This window comes from Papilio polytes, unplaced genomic scaffold (genome assembly GCF_000836215.1).
Source record: "Papilio polytes unplaced genomic scaffold, Ppol_1.0 DF824150.1, whole genome shotgun sequence".
Lineage (NCBI taxonomy): Eukaryota > Metazoa > Arthropoda > Insecta > Lepidoptera > Papilionidae > Papilio > Papilio polytes.
Window position 1 is genome coordinate 145,296 of NW_013525054.1, and position 22,696 is coordinate 167,991.

At 37.1% G+C, this 22,696-nt stretch overlaps 2 protein-coding genes and 1 long non-coding RNA gene across 3 annotated transcripts in view; 1 reads left to right on the forward strand and 2 right to left on the reverse strand.

Moving 5' to 3' along the window:
- Positions 1 to 1,556, reverse strand: part of LOC106111696 — a 17,274-nt gene extending 15,718 nt beyond the window's left edge. The window contains exon 1 of the mRNA XM_013293844.1: positions 1,437 to 1,556. Coding sequence (XP_013149298.1) covers positions 1,437 to 1,541 — 105 coding nt within the window. The 5' untranslated portion in view covers positions 1,542 to 1,556. The remainder of the gene's footprint in view (positions 1 to 1,436) is intronic.
- Positions 1,557 to 2,787: 1,231 nt separating this feature from the next.
- LOC106111702 (serine/arginine repetitive matrix protein 1-like) lies at positions 2,788 to 10,630 on the forward strand. Its single transcript, XM_013293847.1, has 7 exons — positions 2,788 to 3,151; positions 3,507 to 3,578; positions 3,895 to 4,689; positions 5,852 to 6,156; positions 6,416 to 6,526; positions 7,132 to 8,151; positions 8,634 to 10,630. Exons 1-7 carry the CDS (start codon positions 2,946 to 2,948, stop codon positions 8,855 to 8,857), a joined length of 2,733 nt encoding a protein of 910 aa, XP_013149301.1. The 5' UTR covers positions 2,788 to 2,945; the 3' UTR covers positions 8,858 to 10,630.
- A 3,064-nt stretch (positions 10,631 to 13,694) lies between these two features.
- On the reverse strand, positions 13,695 to 21,319 carry LOC106111701. Its single transcript, XR_001226190.1, has 2 exons — positions 15,731 to 21,319; positions 13,695 to 15,642 (listed from the first exon to the last, which is right to left on the reverse strand). It is a non-coding gene; the product is annotated as an uncharacterized LOC106111701 (long non-coding RNA).
- Between the last annotated feature and the right edge of the window lie 1,377 nt (positions 21,320 to 22,696).

The following is a 22,696-nucleotide window of genomic DNA, read 5'->3' on the forward strand; positions in this document are numbered from 1 at the left end:
AAAAAAAAAAAAAAAAAAATTTCAAAGCTGTCTTCTGTGTGGTCGTGGTATTACTGGGGACGTGCCAGCCTTCAGTGTTGAGATGTTAAAGTGGGCACTACCACTGTTAGAAGCCTATGTTACTCATTGATAATTTACCTTTCTAACACTGAAATTTTTAAAATCGGCCCAGTAGTTATTGAGTTATTTCAATATATACAAAAATACAAATCCTTTCTCTTCATATATCAGTATAGATAAGACTTATCTTATTATAGGCTTATAGGCTTAGCTATAGGCATAAATTCTTGTGTCTTATATAAGCTGTACCCGTGTGGCCATGTTCGCTTCATATTATAAAACTATTTAATTTAATTTGTACAACTTTCAATTACAAATGTCAATATTCAAATGCACAAATGACTATAACTGTACTTTCTGTCCCTTTCCTACATGTTTATTCCAATTTATTTACCTCCTAACTTTAATAATGTGAATTAAAAAAAAACTTTAGTATCCTGTGTTCTTCCAGACTATATTCTACATTACTACCAAATATCATTGAGATCTGTTTAGTTGGTAATACTGTTCAGTGCAAAATACAACCTCTTCGCTGACAAGTGTTTATACAACCAAAGAGGTTGCATACTGACCACCGAGACCTTTATATGGTTTAAAAAAAAGATATATTAAAAACAAAAGAAAAGTAAGTGTATAAAAGGCAGGATGTGATCAACAGATATTTGTTATTTATTGTAAAAATTTAAACTTTAAAATAAAGTTGTTTTCTGTAAATAAAACTTTCTATTTTTGGCTGCCACCCTGTTGGTAACAAGATAAACAAATATATAATAATAAACATCCATTTAAACATTCGCATTTAAAACATTAGTAAAATTTCTACTCTAACATATTAAAGAGTTACTTATTGACAGGACAATTCAGCTAAATTTCAAACATAACTATTTATAGATATATTTAGATATCAGCTTTCGCCCGTGAATCCATTCGCGTGGGATAAAAAAATTCAAAAGTGTGTAGCCTATGTGTTCTTCCAGACTATCCTCTACATCTGTAATAAATTTCATCGAAATCCGTTCAGCAGTTTAGGCTACAAAATCTAACAAACATCCATCTAAACTTTCGTATTTATAATATTACTAGCTTTCGCCCGCGACTCCATCCGCGTGGTATTAAAAAAAAACAAAAGTAGTAGCCTATGTGTTCTTCCATACTCTGCACTACATCTATGCCAAATTTCATCCAGATCCGTTCAGCCGTTTAGGCTACAAACTCTAACATCCATCCATATAAACTTTCGCATTTATAATATTAGTATGATTATTTATATATCTTATTTTTACATATAACATATTTTACATGAATTATTAGTATGATTATTAATTGTTCTCCTTAACTTATACTTAACAAAAAAACATATAACAATATTTACTCACACATATATTCCTAAAATCACCAATCATATAAAAACATTTCAAATAAAATTGTATCAATTCCTTGTTAGTGTTGACCGTGCAACATTCAGCACTGGAGTGCTGCATGTACACACTAAAATTCTATTTATAACTGATAACATATACATTTAAGTATATAAGTGTACTGTAGACTGTGCTTACTCATAAAGCATACGTGACTTGTGTAGGAGTGTTACTGCTTTAGTATACATTGTTATGTTCAGATGTTCTCAAACTTTTTCTTATGAACACTTAAATGCATCATGCATTTATACATCAGTCTTTTCTTCCTTACCCAATAGATTATTTTGAAAAACCATTTTTTCCCCTTAATCTATGTTCAATTTACTACCTGTTCCAATTTATGGTATTTTAAAAAAATCGTACATTTAAGTGTTAAAGTTTGGTAGATGGTGGAGCCTCAGTTAAGTTCTTGGAGCGGGGGGGGGGGAGTAAGATATTTAAATAATTGAAATAAAATAAAAGTTTATTGATTATAGAAAAATCAAATGTAGATTTTGGTACACCTAAAGCAAGCCTTGAGTGTTAGAAATCAGATTACACTTTTGTAGACCCCCAGAGGTCTCCTGTGGACCCCAGGGGGTCATTGACCACTTTGGGAATCAGTTTATTAATATAACAATGTTATGTTCGAAACCTAAGTGTAACTGATAGCGACAGACCGGCGGATGTGGAGCGGAACATTCACTTATACGATATTTTTTGCTCAAACAGAAATATATTTATATATGACACGTGTATGTATGTTAATTGGACCTACTATTTAATTATTTTATTTAACTTTTAGTAAAATAAAAACAAAAACCGGCGACAATGACTTATCAATACTTACGTATTATTTTACTAGTAAGTGAACCTTTGAGTCTGGATCTCTTCTTCAATCTTCGATTTTAACTATATTTTAAGGACAAAGTTTGACGACTACAGGGCATTTATTACTTTTAAGCTTAAAAATTATTAAAAAAATCCGCGTGGCTGTTTTCTTATAAGTTAATTGTTTGTTTATTTATCACAATTTGTCACTTCCGATAATGTGACAGAATGATAGTAATAATTATAATTGCCAAGCCAAATAACTTCGAATGGATTTCAATCAACACTATAGTAATGTAATTTTTATTATTACTACAACTAGAAAGTCGACTATTTTCGTATAATATTTAATTAAACTTCAATTTGGTTAAATTAAAGTACATTTTTTTAAAGAATCAAGATTGAATTCTGAGATTTATGAACTCTGCGTATTTGTATCTGTGTTTTTATTTGTCAGAAACGAACGTTATGACATTGACATATGTCAACGTCGCCGCGTCAAGTGCATAATAAAGTAAAAAAAGCGTTTCAACAACAGGCAATTGAGCGGGAATTGTATTACACTATTTTTAACATAAAATACAGAGTACTGTGTATTTAAATGACTACAAGATGTTGTTTGTGTAGTCTTTCATAGTGTTATTTCAGGTGTTTAAGATGAGTTCAAAGTTTTACATTCACGGCGGCGGTCGTTGGCGGGAGATAGATTTGAAGACCGGGTGCGTGTCAGGCTGGGGCCCCGCGGGCTTCGTGTACGTGCGCGGCGGGCGGCTGGAGGTGGCGCGGCGACGGCGTGTGCTACGCGCGCTCCGCTCGCTAGCCGCCGACAGCCCCTCTGCCGCCAAAGCTAACATTGTTTTGAGGTTTGTTTTAATCAAATAACTGCTATACAATCAGTGATTTAAGGCAATGTGAATTTATTATTCCACTTGAGATGTTGCCATCTTTATCAGCCATCATATCTGAATGCACTCCTTTCCATACTTTCTTTGGTTTCTTCCTTTAAAGCTATTCACAATCATCTCAATACTTTCTTATTCATGTCCTCAACATCTTGCATGATATGTCCATACAATGCTAACATTTTGCTTCTCAATTTCTCAACCACTGGTGATGCTTTCAAACTTCCTCTAATGTACACATTCTGAATTTAATCCCTTGTCTTTAATTTAAAACATCTTATTGCTAGTTGTAATAAATTAAAATGTTGTATTTCAGAGAATATGTATCAACTCCAGCACCGAGTATAGAATTTCGGTCCAAAAGTCCAGTACAATGGAAGACGAACAGGTCTGTTGATCAGTTTTTGTACTAAATTACCTTCCGAATTGCTGGAGGTTGGCTGTCAGCTGTGCAAACCTCTCCTTGTGTGCCAATACTAAAACTATTTTACCATTTGTGTTGAATTTCCTCTGCCAGAAGTTTAAAACTAACTTTTTGATTTTGAAAGATTAAATTATAATCAGGTTTTTTTATGACTTAAGGTCCATCATCTGTAGTTCTTCTGGTATTGGTATTTCTGCTGCCTGTTTGCCTTCTCTAAAGAAAAGAAGATTTCATATTCTGCAAGCAAGGAAGCTAATCCAAAATACTTGTGCTATTTCAGATGCAATGATGATAGATACAAGGTATTGAAGGAGACCAGCAGTGTGGGCATACAATGTAACACAACTGTGGACGCTGCCAACCAAGTATCTGACACAATGATGTCTCTACAACATAACAATGCAAACAAAATATTACCATTAAGAAGAAATGGCAGATTTATTAAATCCAAGTCAAACAAAGTAAATAAAAAAATAGATAAAGCTGGCAGAGAACTAAGAGGAAGTAGCAGAACCAAAGAATTAGATAGTGAAAAATCAGATAAACAAGAATCAACAGATAAAACTAAAAAGCGTAGACAAGAAGTAAAAGAATTATTAATAGAAGAGGAAGTTGTAGAGATTTTACGTAGATATTTGAAAAAGAACAACTTGGGTGTAGATCCAAAGCGATATGACATCGATGATGCGTACAAGGAGCAAGTGTTTTACAAAATCAATCCCCTGGTTGTGGTAGAACAGTGTCCTCAGATAAAGAGGATGCTTCAAAGCAGAACTGAAGTGTCAGAGAATGATTTTATGAGTAGTCTTGGTCTGCAGTCGTTAAAACGAACCAATAAGAGACAGAGAAGTGAGAGTACATCAACACAATCCATTCAAGATAATAAGGAAAATGAATCAGAGAACACTCGGAGTTCACAGCATAGTAAAGGCTTAAAAGATTCCATGTTAAAGAAATATAAGTCTTCTGTGAAAGAGAAGCAGATCAGTCCGCAGAAGAGAAAAGTGGTATTATTGAGTAGCAACAGCGACAGTGACTTCCGAGAGCCCCAGCAGTCGTGTACTTCACGTTTCAGGTGAGTAACTCACTTCTTGTTATAAAATTCTTATAATATTTATCTTAAAAAACAATTTGTTTCTACTTTACAAACATAATATGTCTTGTTAGTTAATTAAAAGCAATGTATGTCGAAATACCCGTATTTAAAATATATATGTTATTCATAGATTAATTACCTTTCTTGTGGTGAAAGAATTTTTAAAATCTGCCCAATAGTTAATGAGTTATTTCAATATATACAAATTTCTCCTTTATAATTATTATGTTAGACATTAACGGAAGACGAAATTGCTGGTATTGCCAAGTAAACTAGTGATGGGACTCGAGTTGTTTTTTACTCGAGTGACTCGAGTCATTTTTTTCTTACTCGGACTCGAGTGAAATTTTTGACAACCCGAGTTGCGAGTGACTCGAGTTGACTCGAATTACGAATGACTAGTAACCATTTTGTTGGTTTATACTAAGCGGAGTAAGAAACGATTACAGCATTTTCAGTTAAATTTGTTATCTTTTTAAAAACACACTATTTCTGTTCTTTTGTAGAGTTTATTTAAGCTTTGTTTAAGTTAATTTTATTATCAAAATTGTGTAAGAACATAATCAAATTGTCCATATTTGGATCTCATGAAAATTACTTGTAAGAATTTATTAAAATGGATTAGAACTTATTTATAGTACACTATAAAATTTCAACTAATAGATGATATAAGAGGTTTCTTGATTGTGTAGACAGGTTTAGTTTAAAGGAAAACACTATTTTTACACATTTTGTACAGATTTTTTGAGTAACTTTTACGTTAATGCGAAAATAATTTCTTTATGTTAAATTAACATTGTTTTATTGGTTTTAAAATTTTGGTTCCTTGATTTTTATATTCCGAGTGACTCGCGTCTATAAACATCACTCGAGTCTTATCTTCACTCGAGTGGCATTCGAGTGAGAAAGTTACGAGTACCGAGTGACTCGAGTGAAAAAAAATCACTCGAGTCCCATCACTAAAGTAAACTAAAATGTTTGCATGTATATATTTTCCACTCAAAATCTATGACCATAGAGATTCTTATATTTCGGTACTATCAAAAAAAATCTTTACCTTATTTATGGTCCTTTTTGAGATTAACAGTAGGTTATAGCCCCAACGCAGTGTTATTTATGAGAACTATACAACATTCAACAGTCCACAAGTGAACGGGTTACATGAATCTAGTTCTTCGCCACTCACGTCACCTGAAAAGGAAATTGTCACCGGTGCACGGGATGGCACTAAAGCACCAAGTCGGACAATTGGCACCAGGATACTTGGCACGCAGGCAGCTGGTACCAGGGTAGTGGAGGTGGGGGGTGGTGGGAGAACCGTGTACTCCCCGCTGGAGGACCAGGCTATCATATCATGGGTGCAGCGCGGAGACCGCGCGCGCCTCGTCAACGGCAACAGGCTGTGGCGCGACCTGCCGCCGCACCACGCCGCGCACACCGGCGTCTGTCAGTACCACACATCTTATCTCATTACTATTATAAACGAGCTGTTGCCCGCGACTTCGTCCGCGTGTAATTAAAAAATGATAAAAAAATATACCCTATGCTACTCACTGATAATACTTTTTACTGGTGGATTTTTTTTTAATCGGCCCCGTGGTTTCTTAGTTATTCCAATACATACAAAAATAAAAATATTTCCTCGTTATAATATTAGTACAGATGTCATAATTTATAAATGTCACAAATATATTGTTTGTGTTAGCGCGGACGTGGCACTCTCTGCGCAACCGCTACCTGCGCCACATCCTGCCCTCGCTGGCGCACATCGCTCCCTCCGCCCTCGCCGCCGCCCTGCGCGCCGCCGCCGCCACAGGTCGCCACATCGCCACATCGCCACACGCCCGTACTGCCGCAATGCCACAATGCCACACACTTACACCAGTGGTCGGCAAAGTGCAGTTCTAGACCTACATGAGGCTTCACTCCTTAAGTGTCACTCTAACTTACTCAAACTTACCAAAATGTTAGCATTGCTTATTTCGGGTAATAAAAGTTTTCTAAACAAACAGATTTGGCTCCCAATTATTCTTATTTGAATTTTTTAAATGTTCACATTTGACTCTTTGGCTAATAAGTTTGCCGACCACTAGTGGTGACACATACTATGCATACACTATTACTTATTCATTACCAAAAAATATATACTACAAATATCGAAAGCTTTTTTTATAGAAGTGGTCAAATGTGTAGCGGATCGCCTAATAAAAAAACTAACATTTGTTCGATTGCACACACACTAAGACAATAATGCCTTTAGTCATATTTTGTGCTTCCTTCAGTAGAAAGTATAAATACACAAAACGCCACAATGACTTTTTTTATTGTTGAACTAAAAGAAATAATGACTACACAGTAAATCACACAATTACTCTTAATATATTTTTGGAAACTGTATAAAGCTTCAGTTTTAATGTACAGGTGAAATAAAGCAGAAGCGTAACAAGCAGAAAACTGGAAATAACTCGATGTTTGCGATGCCACGCGTGCGCAGCGCGTGGGCGCCGCACCGGGCGCGCCTCCTGCCTCCACACAGGCCTTCGCCCCCGCCCTCGCCCTCGCCTTCGCCTTCGCCACCGCGCTCCGGTAAGCCGAGTCCGCCGCGTGTAGAGAAGCGCACGGCTAGGGCCAATCCTCCTCGTTTGACGGATCGCAAAGCTAGGGTTAGTCCGGCTTCAGGAAAGCGCTCAGCTACGGCAAACAATTTACAAATTCCCCGGCGCGCAGCTAAAGCCAGTCCGCAGCGTGCGGGGAAGCGCACTGCTCGGGCGAACTCTTCGTCACCCAGTCCCCAGCGCAAGGCCAAGAGCAGTCCGTCGCGTGTGGCAAAGCGCACAGCAGGGACTAGTGCACCGGGTTCGGGGAAGCGCAGGGCTCGGGCAAACTCTTCAACATCAGCCAGTCCCCCGGCCAAGGCCAAGGAAAGTCGGTCGCGTGTGGAAAAGCGCGCGGCTCGGGCGAGTTCTTCAACATCAGCCAGTCCCCCCCGCAAGGCTAAGGGCAGACCGTCGCGTGTGGCAAAACGCGCAGCTCGGGCCAGTGCACCGGGTTCGGAGAGGCGAACAGCTCGGGCAAACTCTTCAACATCAGCCAGTCCCCCCCGCAAGGCCAAGGGAAGTCAGTCGCGTGTGGCAAAGCGCACAGCTCGGACCAGCGCACCGCTCTTGGCAAATGGCACGGCTCGGACCAGTGCACCACGTGTGGCAAAGCGGCCTGTTCGGGCTAGTGCACTGCATTCAGCGAATCGCACAACTAGGTCCGTATCTTCAACCTCGACCAGTTCCTCGTGCTCGTCCAGGGCTTTGTCCAGGAATTTGGACAGTCCCCCGCGGGCGGCCCGGCGCAGGCCCAGAGCGAGCTCCTCCAGCTCCGGCAGCCCCGAGCCCGCCGCCAGCTCCACACACACAGAAGATGCCCTCCACGCGATACACACAGTCAGAGGTAAAGAACTCTCTCACGCCACTATTTGTGTGTGTCAAGTTCCGAAATTAACCATTGTTTTTTATTCGTATTATTTTCTATCGGAAAACCAATCTGACTTAAGACTGATTCTGTTTTGGTTTCTAACGGCATAGTTGCCATTTTGTTTTTAAATAAAAGCTTGTGAGGTTTTTGTGTTTTTTTTATGTATACCGATAGTCGGTTAAAACTGTGACAATTATGCGTTCTTGGTTCATATCTACTAGCTACTAGCTGTTGCTCGCAACTTTGCTCACGTGAAATTAAAAATTGATAAACAAAACATATCCTATGTTATTCACTTATAACGTAGCTTTTTAATGGTGAAAGATTTTTTTAAATCGGCCCAGTAGTTTTTCAGTTAATTCATTACATACAAAAATAGTATATATATAGATATCTGTACGATTTCTTTTTATTTTGACTGACAAATCTATTTAATACAAATAATTATTTTCTTTCAGAGAGAACTAGACTTAGCAAACGCTACTCCGAACTGCGGCATAGATTCGACGACGTGGAGGAGTCGTCGGACGAGACGCGGCGGGGGCTGCGCCCGCGCACCCCGGGTCCACCGCGCTCCGACACGCGGGGCTCCGCCACACAGGGCTCCGACAGGCGAGACTCTGCGGGACGCCTTAGACACCGCCCCAAGAAGAGAAGACTTTACAATCCTGAAGTAATTTGATACAAGACGAGTGTGTTCAGTGAAGTGCGGACTACAAGTGTAGTGTGGCAATCGAACAACGTAGCTACAGTTTATGTCAATTCAAGACTTATTAAATATAAGGCAACAAATATCATTTACTCTCCTATCTTTTCATTTAAAATTAATCAAACAGATGTACAATTGGGGAATTTGACAGTATTCCACTTAAAAAAATAAAATCATTTCATATTTTATGAGATATGGTTATAAATAAAGATGCAGTCATTAATTATGTCTGTACCAAATAAGGTACAAGCAAGAGGAAAAGTTTGTCTTGTTCGAAGAAACGAGGCATTTCTGTAAAGAAACACTGCAGATTTCCCCAACTGCACTTTACATTGAGTCTGCTATTTCAATTTATTCGTTATTCTGTGAATTGCGTTTAGATAAATTTAAGTGATTTTAAAAATATAGATAGCTAATGTTATATAGTTGAAAACTGTTTTGTTTGTAAATTGCAAAATCAGCCTTACAAATGCAGAATAAACTGAGTAAAAGTAAAATTTGGACATACTCAGTTTATTCCTAAGTTTAACTTATGTTTATTTGTAAGGTTGTATGTGTTTGTGTGCGATAAATAATCCGTTGCTCACAGTTTGCTTCTGATTAAATTACCTGGCTTAAGATCAACTTAATTTACCCATAATACTTTCTGCAATTTCACGGCTGGCTTACAAATTGTACATTATGGTTAGTCATCTTACTCCCGTAGGACTACAGGTTTTTGTCCTCCATAACCCTATCATAAATCATCTCAGTCACTCTCTTCTTGTCACCGTTCACACAATACATCTCTTTCTATGTCTACCTCTACCGGTGTACTCATAACTAATGTTCTTGTAACATGCGATTCCTCCATAACAAGCCCCCATGCTAACTTTACTCCTTACCTTCTCTACCACTGCCGCTACTCGTATATGGTGGTATTTAGTAATGCTTTGACATTTCATAAAGCTACAACTCAATGGTACAAATCTAAGTGAATTAAACTTTTTAGAGAAATATCTGTAGTGTTTGTCTATGGTTTAACATTTGGATTGTATAGAGTATAGACAATTCACGCTAACTTTATTTCCTCAAATCAAAATTGTCCTTTGATTTTGAGCAAATAATGAGATGGGAGTGATATTGTTATGGCATTTTCTACATATTTTAGTGTTTCAGTAGTTTTATGTGAAAAGGAAACTCTCACAAATTATTTTAAAAGTTTGTTTACAAAATAAATCTATTGTTGGAATAAAAATATCGTTTCTATATCTTCTGCTGAAGATTTAAAATTATTGATAATGTTTTTGTTGGAATAATTATGGATATGTTAAAATTGTGTTTGCATTTCTTGCTGGGATCTAAAATGGAAGAGAAGTAGGTCTACAGATCTTAATGCAGGGATATATGCCAGTAACACAGTAATATGCATGCCAGTTAGTGTATATACATGTAGGCTTTAGCTGGCGTGTTTATCCCTTAATTCGATGGAGTTTTTTTAGGCAAAAAAATAAGTTTTTTTATAAAGTCGTATTTTTGGATATGCAATAAATAAGTACTATTTTTTTAATTAGTTGTTTTTCACTGGACACTAGCGAATTAAGGGTTAAGGAATTAGCATGTGTGTGCCAGTTATTGGCATCCAGCCTTTACTGTTACAAACTGTACAAGGATTGTTGAATTTTGGTCTGTTAATTGTTTAATATTATGTGTTGTCTATTTAACTAAGGACCTGTCCCACCACTGGCTGATAAACTCAGATATGTAATGACGTTACTGTCAGATAAGGGAACAAAATACGATATTTCCATCAAATATTTTACATGTTGGATTGTTATCAGACAATTTACAATTTGGTGGGACAGGCAATAAGTAATTTATATCAGCTGAAGGAATATTTCAAAAGATTTCTGTTGTTTATGTTTCTATTAATAAATCAATGTCTCATTTAAATTAATTTGCACAATAAAACTTGGAAGTTTTCAATCATAATTGTTTTTATTTATTTTAAAAAATAATAAAAAACATAGACTATTGTACTCACTGATAACGTCGCTTTTTTTTTTATAAGAGAAGGGGGCAAACGAGCGGCGGGAACACAAAGGTGGTCAACGACGCCCATGGACATCCGCAACACCAGAGGAACTACAGATGCGTTGCCGGCCTTTGAGGAAATTGTAGGCTCGCTTCTTGAAGGACCCTAAGTCGTATTGGTTTGGAAATACCGCCGAGGACAGACCGTTCCACAACGCGGCTGTGCGGGGCAAAAAGTTCCGCGAAAACCGCACGGTTGTGGAATGCCAGCCATCAACATGGTGAGGATGGTACCTGGCGGTCTGTCGTGTCGTCCGATGACGAAACTCGGCGGCAGGAATCGTTCCAAACAACTCCTCGGAGCACTCCCCGTGGTAAATACGGTAAAAAATGCAGAGGGAACTGACGTCCCTCCGCAAGGCCAGAGGATCTAGCCGATCGGTAAGAGCTCGGTCGTTGACGATTCGCTTTTGGCTGCCAGTAGTTTTTGAGTTATTTCAAAACATGTATAAAAAATCGTACCTTTTTTATATATGTATAGATTACAAGAAACTTTTATTTTTTATTTATTAATGTTGACGCATTTACTAAAGTTTTATGTTTAACACATTTTTTTATAATAAAAGGGGGAACCGGGCGGCGTGGTGATCAACTAGGCTCCTAATAATGTACTGTGGAAGTGGACAGAAACAACTTTTATATTTGTAACTAGCTGCTTCCTGCGACTTCGTCCTCGCAATGTTAATATAAAAAAGTAGCCAATAAACATACTTTGTTTAATTTCCTATCTATTATTCCTAATTCATCAAGATTTTTTGTATGGGATGGAGTCAAACGTACAGCGGACAAACTTCGCCTATTTTATCCCACTCTCATAGACATCCGCAACGCCATGAAAACCGCAGATGCGTTGCTCCCTTTTAAGAAACGCCCCAAGTTTAAGTAAGGAAATGCCCCTTTGGACAGTGTTTTTTATAATTCGGCTGTGCGAGATAATAAGTTATAAAAATAAGTCAAAACGTCCTCATAGAATGCCAATTATCGAGGTAGAAGTAAAAATTTTTACAAAGGAACGTTGGTTTTTATGTTTTCAAAATTAACGGACATTATGTTTTCTCACACAACTTTGTATTGTTATGGTTTAACAATATTTACAACAGTTTTTATGTGCTTTTCCAAAGTTATAGAGAGGTTTAATCGCTTTTTGAGTTTTGATAACAGAGAACCAATCAAGTTCTTTTTATAAGCATAGAAGTGACGACTGACCGGATATGTGGACTATTACGTCACAACACTTTTATTACATTGCTTTTAGTTAATATTTTCATGTATTACCTTTCTAGTAATCTTAAAACAAGTAAAAACCTTATTTAAAAGTTCTTGACGTTTAGTAATAAAATGACCAAGAATAAAAATTCTTTCAGTATTTATGTAATGGAGTAATGGATTCGAGTTTCGAAAAAGAAATCTTCCATAGATTCCACACATACTTCTTGGTTTTAGCAATGTCAAATGCAAATCAGTGTTGCCAATGCTACGTCAATTGCCGTGTTCTGTGGCTTTCGGATCACTATCTGTGTATATCTAAAATCTACCGCTTATTGGAAATTCACAATAATTCATTGTTTTTCTTTAATAAATTATTTTTCAAATAGCTTTAAATACATAACGATTTTATATAACAAAACAAGGACAATTTTTAACACTTAGGCAATGTTAATTCCTTTTTTACTTGTGCTACGACCCACCGATAATATTTACCCACACAAACACGGATTTTTTTATACAATGTACACGGCTGGGTAGAAAATTTAATTGGCAACACTGACACAAATGCAGAAATGGACTCAAGTTGCCGATTGCTCGCTCAAAAAATCAGAGGAAAATCATCATTTCTAAATTCTAAATGTGCAGAATATTATCAATTGTCTTATTACCGTAGTGAGCAGGAAACGATATTTTGTACGGTGTAAGGCTTGGAAATGGCTTGGTTTTAAGCAACAATTTCGGTGACGTCATAATTTTTGTAGAAGTTTTTACTGTAAATGAGTAGTTTGTTGAATGTTTCTCAACATGTACTCTCTAAAAGTGCGAAACGGTCTACTTGTCTGGTAAAGTTAAAACCGCTTATACGCATGACAGGCGTGTAGCGGTGGTCTTTCCCAGTATATTATGGTATTTCTGCGTTTCGTTTCGATGTGTTTAGATGTCTAAAGTCCGAGTTATGGTCCTCTTACCTTTTTATGAGAAAGGGGAAAAAACCTTAAATATCCTCTGTCTGTTTAGAATGGGAAAAGCATTGATATTAATGTCTATGAGAAGCGGTCACTTCGCTATTTTAGCAAAAGAATGTGGCCGTTTGTTACACTTAAAAAAAACATAGGGTTGTTTATGAAACTCACTATCTTGCTATTTTGTGTTCAAGCGGTTTTGGGAGACAACTTGAATTATTTTTTAAACTACCATCATAATTATTGTCAGTTGTACTTGTCTCTTATTGAAGAGTTCTCTTAAATGGATATATTTCTAGGTTTTCATTAATGGATACATCAGAATGTAATTTTTTAAATTTTGTGTTTGCATTGTGGCAAAGAATAATGGCAGTCACACTTAGGTGAACAAAGATATGAACTGCTTTTTGCAAAAGTTACTAAATTCTTTACAAGTTGAAGATGAGAAGTGGAATTTTACTATTTGATTTTTATACAAAGGATAAATGGAGGTGGTAGTGGATGGGAATATGAGGATATTTCCTCTACCTAGGCATGACTATGCCTCATTATTGCAGCGCTTCCACTGAAAATTAAAAATGCTTTATTGTTCCACCAAATTTTACAATATTTGAGGACTCTGCCTCCTGTGGTGGGAACCTGTGTTACAAGAAACAGTGCCTTCTCTTAATTAAGTTACCAGGTACTTTTCCACTATATGTTATAAAGTTTGGTATTGTGGATATGTCTGGGCAGTGGTCACTTCACTATTTTAGTGCATTTTGGTGGCTGTTTGCTTGTATTTCACATACTAAAAAAGCAATTAAAGTCCATGCATTTTAAACTGGAGAATACACTAAAAGAAATAATGTTTTAGACCGAGTAATTATTATTTTTGTAGCTCATATTGTTTAACTTGTTACTGACAGTTTAACTTGTTTACATTTATTCACGTAACAGTTTCTTATTATGGACTGAAAACTATGTCTATCACATCCTTTTTCTTGTGTGCTTATTTCTCTTACATCTTATGTTTAACAAACTATGTAAATGTCTCGGTGGCCAGTATGCAGCCTCATTGGTTTTGTTCACACTTGTCGGCCAAAGAGGTTGAATTTCGCAATGAACCTATGACTTGGAGATTTTATTTTTTCTCACGTTTCCTAATGCTCCAAGATTCCAATGTTTTCGTGTTCTTGGTCTTGTTACAAATGTAAACAATATTAAATATGTTTTCTGGACGTGTGACAACAAATCGATCAAAATTATCTAACGCTAGGTTAGGATTACCTGAGGTGGTTATTCCAGACGCAGAGCTTTTCTGTCTTTAGTATAAAAAACGTGTTTATATAATTCATTTCTGTTTTTAATTTTTCCGTTAAATACTTGCGTAATGACATTTTCTTGTCGACTTTAATGATAATCAGAGGTTTTTTTAACTAGTGAACATGCGACCTTAGTAACATCGTAAATAATGTCACTTATGTTGAAGTTCCTCTTCGTTTTTGCTTGTGTTTGCTCCTTTTTTAATTACCATTTATTTCTATCTTTCGGGTTATCTGTTCCATAGAACCTAGTCTAAGGGACAAATCTTTTATAGATGAATGCAGGGATTCATTATCTTGCTGTAATTTTGTCACCGAAGCCATTTTATTATTTAGAACTGTCATCATTGTCACGAGAAGTTTCTAGCATATTGACAGCACTGGAATGAGATGAATGACCATTTAAAATTAGTAATACCTTTCCTGGAGGCTTGCGGGGTGTTCATTGTGTTTTGAAAAGTTATAATAAAACTCGATGACTAAAATAACTTTAATTAAAACAAACAATGACAAAGACTTGTTGAACTCGCTCCGCTTCGTGTTGAGGTCGGGACCAAAGAGAGCCCGGAAGCGACGCTGTCGATTGGACTGTCAGCATTGTCACAGAGTAAAAAACGCTGGATTTTGACGTAATTGTCTTTGGTTCGAACACGGGGTATAAAATGTTCGGTCAGCCACTTTTAAAAAAGTTCTGAGCAAATATATGCTAATTTCTTTGGCATATAAACTTTTGAACCAGGTGGAAATCCTTCAAATTCAGGCTTTTTATTTACCCCCTTGATAATCAGAACAGGTGGGAGGAAATTTGCCAATAGCGTTGCAACAAACAACAACTGTAATTGTTTCGCCTTTTTCACCGGAAGTAAGTGATTCCACTGTTTTAGTCCCTTTTTTGGCCAATACTTTGCCAGGTATATTGAAAATTCGCTCCGACTTATCTAGCAAGTCATTGTCAGTCAAGACGGTTATGAGCAAATCAAAAAATTTGGCTACCTCGGCCCTACTTAGACCCTTCGCTCTTTGAATTGGTAAGCCCTCTTTCAAGGAAGCTTTTCAACCATTGTGGTCCAGCCATTTTAGTTTCATTATTAAAATTGTGCTTCAATCCTAGTTTTTCCGCAAATTTCTTTCTGGAGGAAATCCTGCATCCGAGCTTCAATATATGGGAAACTAGTCTTTTAATTTTCAAAGACAAGGGCAGGGTATTTTCCTAGAAGTGTTAAAATACAATTAGATAAGTAGACATGTATGTAAATACATTTAGAAGCTAAATATGCAATTTAAAATCCGTGACATACCTTGGGTTACGAATATCGGTGGAAGATTTGGTACCAGACGTTCTTTCAGACACTATTGTTTTCTGCATTCATGTTAGAGTGGTAATCACCAGAAACGCTACTTGCTTTGTATGTCAATAGTCCGTTAGGTATGAACCCTTGTTCTGCACCAGTAAGTTCAATGATTATCCTTTCTCCTTAGATAGGTAATTCTTTAATGGTGGTCCAACTTTGGTACCCCATCCTTTGTTTTGCACATGATTGGTTAAGATTTAGCTGTCATCGGTATATATACACCGATTTTCTTCACGGTATTGGTGTAATTTTTTTAAGGTAATTGAATCGTAACTTTTGATTATCATGTCTCGATAATTACGTCTGTTATTAACCGTTTTTCGTCATTTGTAACCCAACTATGTTTATGTTATGTTTTTTGTTACATTTCTTACATGTCTTGTAATGATGATGTCTAAGTTGATAATTTTTTCGCACAAATAACGGATGATTCGCGTTGCAAGCGAGACAATTTTTAACTGTATATTCTCGAGAGCTTGTCGCTTGACACGTTGCAGTAATCCTTTGACTTACTTCGCGTAATATTTTATTTGTTCGAAACTGACAACGTGTCAAGCATGTCGTAGGAATTTAAGCAAGTTATCTAGCTTAACGGGTCGCGTGTCGGCGTTGTCCGCAAATAAATTAATTTTGTATTGCTCCCACTCGTTTAATCTAACCTCGACGCAACTAAGTATGTAATAAGGGTATCCCAGGAGTCTGTGGGTTCCGTGTCAATTAAATTCCTAATTAAACTAGACTACTCGTTTGAAATAGACTTTAAACTGAATAAAGATGTCACGTGGTTGAATATTAATAACCTATGATTATCGTATCGATTTAATAGTAGTTCCCAAGCAATCGGGTAATTGTTGCTGGAGAATTCTAGCTAATCTATTACTAATTCCGCACTACCTTTGATTTAAGATAGTGATATTTTTGGATGTTACTGATCTCATGTGAATTATGAACTAGCGATATGATCGCAGAACTCCAGCCACTGGTCGTATTCGCCACTGAAGGTGGGCATGATAATAGTAGGTAACTTCGGACTTATTCTCATTGTTGATCGCATTGTTTATACATATGCTTTGCGCTAACGCGAGCGTTTTAAAATAATTACTTTCGAATAGTTCGCGATGTTCTAGCTGCTCATCTAGATTTACGTTAGCAACCGAATCTTCGGTTTGCGACTGAATTACGTTAAATTTGGAAAATAAAGTGACCGTGTTTTGGATTCTTAAGTTGATGTCGATTATTTGCACGTTTGTTAAATTGTCGGCGCATAATGTGAGCAAATAATTATGAAATTTACTGAAATTACCTTTTTAAATACCACGTTTACGTATAAGATGATTCAAGGTCAAACCTTCCGTACTTTGTTACGGAGACCTAACGCGTGATAAAGAAGCTACTTCCGCGTTTAATTCTACACCCAATTTAGTTGCCATTGTGTGGAGTACTCACTGTAAGAGGCGGACCCGACGCGTGGTCAGGTACAGACGGTGCTGGCTGCGGCACACTGTACTGCTGGTTTCGGTCACCGCGGCAACTTGCATACACCAAATCACTGAAATCACCGAGGCACAATATTAACGTAAATGTTACCATGCGGTCGGGGAATATGGCGGATGGTTGGCTTACCTCGTCTTCTGAATGCGCTTTTTACCAGTCTTCCTTGCTGGGCCAGTGTTTGGAGCAAAGGACCAATGTTCGATGTGTTGGTTTGAATAAAACTTTCTTTACGTAGAATCGGTTGATTTCTGCCACTTTACAATTACAAGATGAAGGAACGAGAATGTCGACATCGGGTAAATAACGGAAGCGAAAGAGAGCGAGAAAACACTTGTCATCGTCTTATATACCCCGTCATCGATGCCGGGATTGGCCTGCCGGTCTAGTTTAATTAGTGGTTTAGCGCATGACGTTACGGCCGCAACACATACTTAATGGCATACGGTCAAGGAGGCGGGGATCCACACCTTGGAGTTTTTCGTACGTCTGGTTAACTAATGGAATAAATCCAGAGTATTCAAAATTTTGACAGTATGTGTCTTGAACTGCCAGCAAGAAGGAATGAGGCCCAATATCATACAAGGGCTCGTCTCTTATAGGTGTTGCTGTAGTGCTGGGGACTACATCTTGAGCATCTCTTTGATTCTTAGGTTTACCTATGTTGTTTTTGAAGTTCTCCGACCGTTTTGTTGGACCTTTGTTTTTAACCCTGTCAACATCAAAGAAACTTATATCAGTGGCCCGATTAATAGCTGAGCTGAGAGAGTATCCGTGCGAAAGAGACAGCGTATCGTATATGCAGGACTCCTACATACTCCCCCTTTAGACTAGGACAAGTGCCCCCACTACTAGTTAAACAACTAACATTTTCAATACAATCTCATCAGGCTTATCAGGAAATGCGACGCAATACGTATAGACTTGTCTTCTTACTGACTACGTATGGGCCATCGCGCTTTGGAGCAAACTTGAATGTGACCCCTTTTGAGGAATTGCTCAAGACATGTGACTTCTAGCTAGCCAGCTACAGGCATTTAAAGAGGACGTTTTAAAACTGTACAGAGTGCATTAAACATTATGCATTCATCGATAATTAATATCGGTAAATCTTTTTTAAGTATTGCCACAGTGGCACACATTTGGTTTTCAAGTTACACAAATCGCATTAACATGGCAAATACAGAGTTCCACCGGGTTGGTACTTCTTGTACCAAGCGCTTTGGTGTCACGTCCGGATTTTCTTGTGTTTGTGCTTTTAATAATTCCTCTAGCGCTGCAGTGCTTGTTTTAAAATGTCGGACGAGAGTTTTAACTTTGTCCAAAGCAGCTTGGACTAGTTTCAGGGCATCTTGTATTAGTTCAACGTGTGGCCGTAGCATCCGTAATGCTCCCACCCTATATCAGTAATGGCTTATTTCACATTAGCTGCGTTGTCAGTAACAATAAAATTTTATTCGAGCAATGCAGCTTGAATATTCGCGCTGCTGTGCGTATCTTTAAACTCTGCACATTTTAGTAAAAATGTTTTAAGTATGAGATCTTTTGTTATATGGTGCCCCGTGAGCCCGTGACGGCAATGTAAGCATCGTTAACCTCGGACGTCCACAAATCTGTTGTTAAAGCTAGAAATACAATGTCATTTATTTCTTTTCACCACCTAGAAGTATTCCATCTAGAGTAGCTTGCTCAAATTTTCTTTTAAATAGGGAATCTTGAAAAATTTAATACTGATGTTAACATTACACAACAAAAGTTACAAAAAAATATGTGAAAACGAGCCAACGGAAGATTATGAGGGCATAATGATGTTTTTGCGCGAGAGCAGACGGGGTCCGACTAGCTGTCCGGTGCGGTTGCGCCGATTGTGGTATGAGGCGCGGGGCACGGGAAGCGCGACACGGGGATGTCTCGAGCAGGGCACGGGGTGCAAGAGGCGAGGAGCAGGAACGCGGCAGCGCTGGTGGCGTGTTGTACAGAAGAGGGGCTAAGAACGTGGCCTGATCTCCTGGTAGGAGGGGCGAGTTGAGTAGCGTGATCTCAAGGGAGAGAGGGGTGCGAGAGGCGCGGTACGGGCGCGTTACACCAGTAAGTACCTGAAAACTACCAGTAACGTAGAATCTCAATGTTACTAACAGCTGATATATTGGGGGTACTGGTAAGCGTCTTCTAGTTAATAAATCACTTAACAGCTTATACAGCAACGTAACTAGTGATGTGCCAACTCGGGATAAACGTAACTCGAGTTAAAATCCAAATTATTCGGGTTGAACTCGAGTTAATTGGATGGACATATAAATGTTTTTTTTTTTTAGTTTTTCCTAATTATTACCTCGGCTTGGCATAAAATTGGAACAGATTTTTATCTGTTTCAATACTTTATTTTTTATATTATTTATTTGTAATATATTAGGAGAGTTATACCTACTAACTAAAGAAACAAAAAGTTATTTTTTAAAATCGAATCATTTATTTAAGTATTTTTGTCTCGAATTTAAATACAAGTACAATTTACTATCAATTTAACCATGAAATTATGTAGCAGTCTTTTTAAAATAAAATCAAACTAACATTATGATGCAAATACGTGCGTAGATATATTTACAGTACTTTTCTATGAAAAGGGATGAGAAATCTGACTTGTAGCTCTTACGAGATTAGCCCTTAAATAGCCTGATTCACGAAAGTTTTTTTTTTAATATTACTGTGTTTGCTTGAGGATCTAAATGAAGGGAAAAATAGCTAAAAAAATCAAAATCTTCATTTTACATATTTATTTAAAAAAAGAAACAGGTATCAATTTTGATACTTCAGGCATTAAGGCCATAATGACATCAGTTGCAAATTTAATAATTGTAGGAAACTTACCTCTTGGTTCTGTAAAAAGGTATCCTACCTATGCATGAAATAATGCGAAACATTGGTTAATTTTATTATCGCATAACGACACTTTACACTTTTTACAGAACCAAGACGTAAGTTTCCTACAATTATTAAATTTGCACTTATTTCTAGAATCCATAAATATTTTTTCATGACAAATAGAATCGCAACGCACGTCAGTAGAGGGTAGTACTTGTACACCTGTCCGGGGTCTTTTAGAAGGTACTGTAGTATCTTGTCGACTGTTTGCACTGGGTCTTCCCCTTTTATTTTTCGAATCACTTTGATATCTACATAAAGTATCGGCAAGCTCAGTTCTAAAATCTTCTAACTTCATAATATTCTTCGGAAGTTTTCCTTTCACTGTGTTTACCTTGTTGTAAAGTACCCAGGCATTGATGACAGTCATGTCTAGCAAGTGGTAGAAGAGCCTCGTTGTCCACTTTCTTGACTTTATGCGGATGCGATATCGACCAATGAAGCTATCCATCAAATCAACACCGCCCATGTGTGTATTATATTCTTTTATGACCCGAGGACATGATACTTGAACATTAAGCCTTTAGTTTTTTTTCATAGCGGGTTATAGTATCCGCTGGTTCAGCGCCAACATACGTGGAAAGTAATAATACTTGTTTATTGTCTTTCCAACTTGTGGCCGAGAATTCTTTGCCTTCGTGAGAGGCCACATTTTCGTGATATGTTCCTCTGGGTACGTTAGACTTCATAATTTCCCGTTTCTCCGGCAACTTGCACGACTTTCCGAGCCTGTTTCTCTGTACTGTTCCAAGACAATAAATACCTTCGTTGGTCAAGTAATGTAGCAGAGGAATATTCGTATAAAAATTGTCAAAATAAGTTATATGATTGACGTGCCTTGGTACTGGTCGTAACAATCGAATAACTGTATTCGATACAGCTCCGAGGTCTGGTTCGTCAGGTAAACGGTCTATGTCCTTAGCTCCTGAGTAAATCTCAAAACTGTAGGCATACCCAGACAGAGAGCATAAAACATATAATTTGAATCCCCACTTATGGGGCTTGTTGGGTAAGTATTGTTTCATAAAATGTTTGATTTTTGTTGCACACATTTGCTCGTCTAGTGATAGACGATGCTCAAATGGTACGGTAATAAATTTCTTATTCAAATAGTCTATCACTGGTCTTTACTACACTTTATGCAGTCGGTCGTGCTGGGGATGATCAATGGGCAAATGTTTTGAGTCGTCATTCATGTGAAAAATTTGTCTAATTTTATCAAATCTGTTACGATTCATTGTTTGTGATATGGGTTCAAACTTTGTAATGTTTGACCAGTATGACCTGACACTAGGATAGTGATATACACTAGTAAAAATAAGAATTCCAATAAATTTACGTAATTCTAGGATAGTTACAGGTTCGGTAAAGTTGGGATTCTTTTGGAAGGCATATTTATTTGACTCGTCCACTAGAAATTTCAAAATTTCTTCACCGAAAAAATAAGAAAACAACTGAAAAGGAGTGTCTAAGTTCATAATTTCTTGTGAATACTCAGTGTTTCCAGCAAACTGGAAAGCGTCTTGGACTATGTCCATATTCTTTACTCTCCACACTAAGTTTCTAGAGTTGAAGGGTGCAGTTTGCAGGTTATTCTGGCTGCTAGTTGTAGGAGTTGGGCTTCGTTCAACAGTCTCTAAATTATGTTGCATGTCGGTATCTACGTTTGTTACAGGCGAATCCGCATCCAAGTCTGGTTCAGTGGGAAAGTTGCCTACATCTTCTTCATCTTCTAGCTCCATCAGACGATCTCTTTGGATCAAATAATAGTCTATGTCATCTTCATTGTCAGTGGAATCGTCTTCCGAAATTTCACCATTTTCTAACCGCTTCAATATGCTCTCAATCTCTTCCGGTCGCATTTTGGATAAATTTCTATAATGAAATAAAAATAAAATCAGCATCAACACCAAGCCATGCAGAAAAATAATGAACTGAAGTTCTAAAAGTTTTTACAGCAAAAGAATTAGTAGGTAAGTTTTATGTAGGGCGGAATGCCTGAAGTATCAAAATTGATACTCACAAAAATAGCACTAGTTTCTTCAAGTAAAACATGAACTCGCAAAAACTAATTATATCTTAGCAAAAATAATATATTCACTTACCTCAAAAGTATTTATATTCTTCAGAAAAAGAAAATATATCAAATTTGTATTCAACAAAACTTTTAGTAAAATGGGTTTACTTGTTCACTTTGCCGCGCAAGTCATGTCATAGATAAAATAAAGCAATAATGACATTTGTCTTTTTTTTTTATTTCGTTGAAAAACATATTATGCAATAGTAAAATACGTACAGCCAACCAATAAAAAAAAACTAATTGTAATGTAAACATTCGGTTTAAAAGATTGGTATCAAAATTTAAACTCTAGGTTATTAAGGGTTAGAGAATTTCTGAACGTTTACCGCAAATGGGGATGTTTCCTAATGTTACAAATCCAAATAAAGTTATGTTTAATATTTTAAAGACAGCATTTTATAACCTATAATAACATTTAG

Coding starts and splice junctions, on each gene's coding strand:
- LOC106111702 (XM_013293847.1), top strand. CDS start 2,946: ATGAGTTCAAAGTTTTACATTCACGGCGGCGGTCGTTGGCGGGAGATA. Junction 6,527..7,131: donor GCGCGCCGCCGCCGCCACAG/GTCGCCACATCG, acceptor TTTAATGTACAG/GTGAAATAAAGCAGAAGCGT. Junction 8,152..8,633: donor CGCGATACACACAGTCAGAG/GTAAAGAACTCT, acceptor ATTTTCTTTCAG/AGAGAACTAGACTTAGCAAA.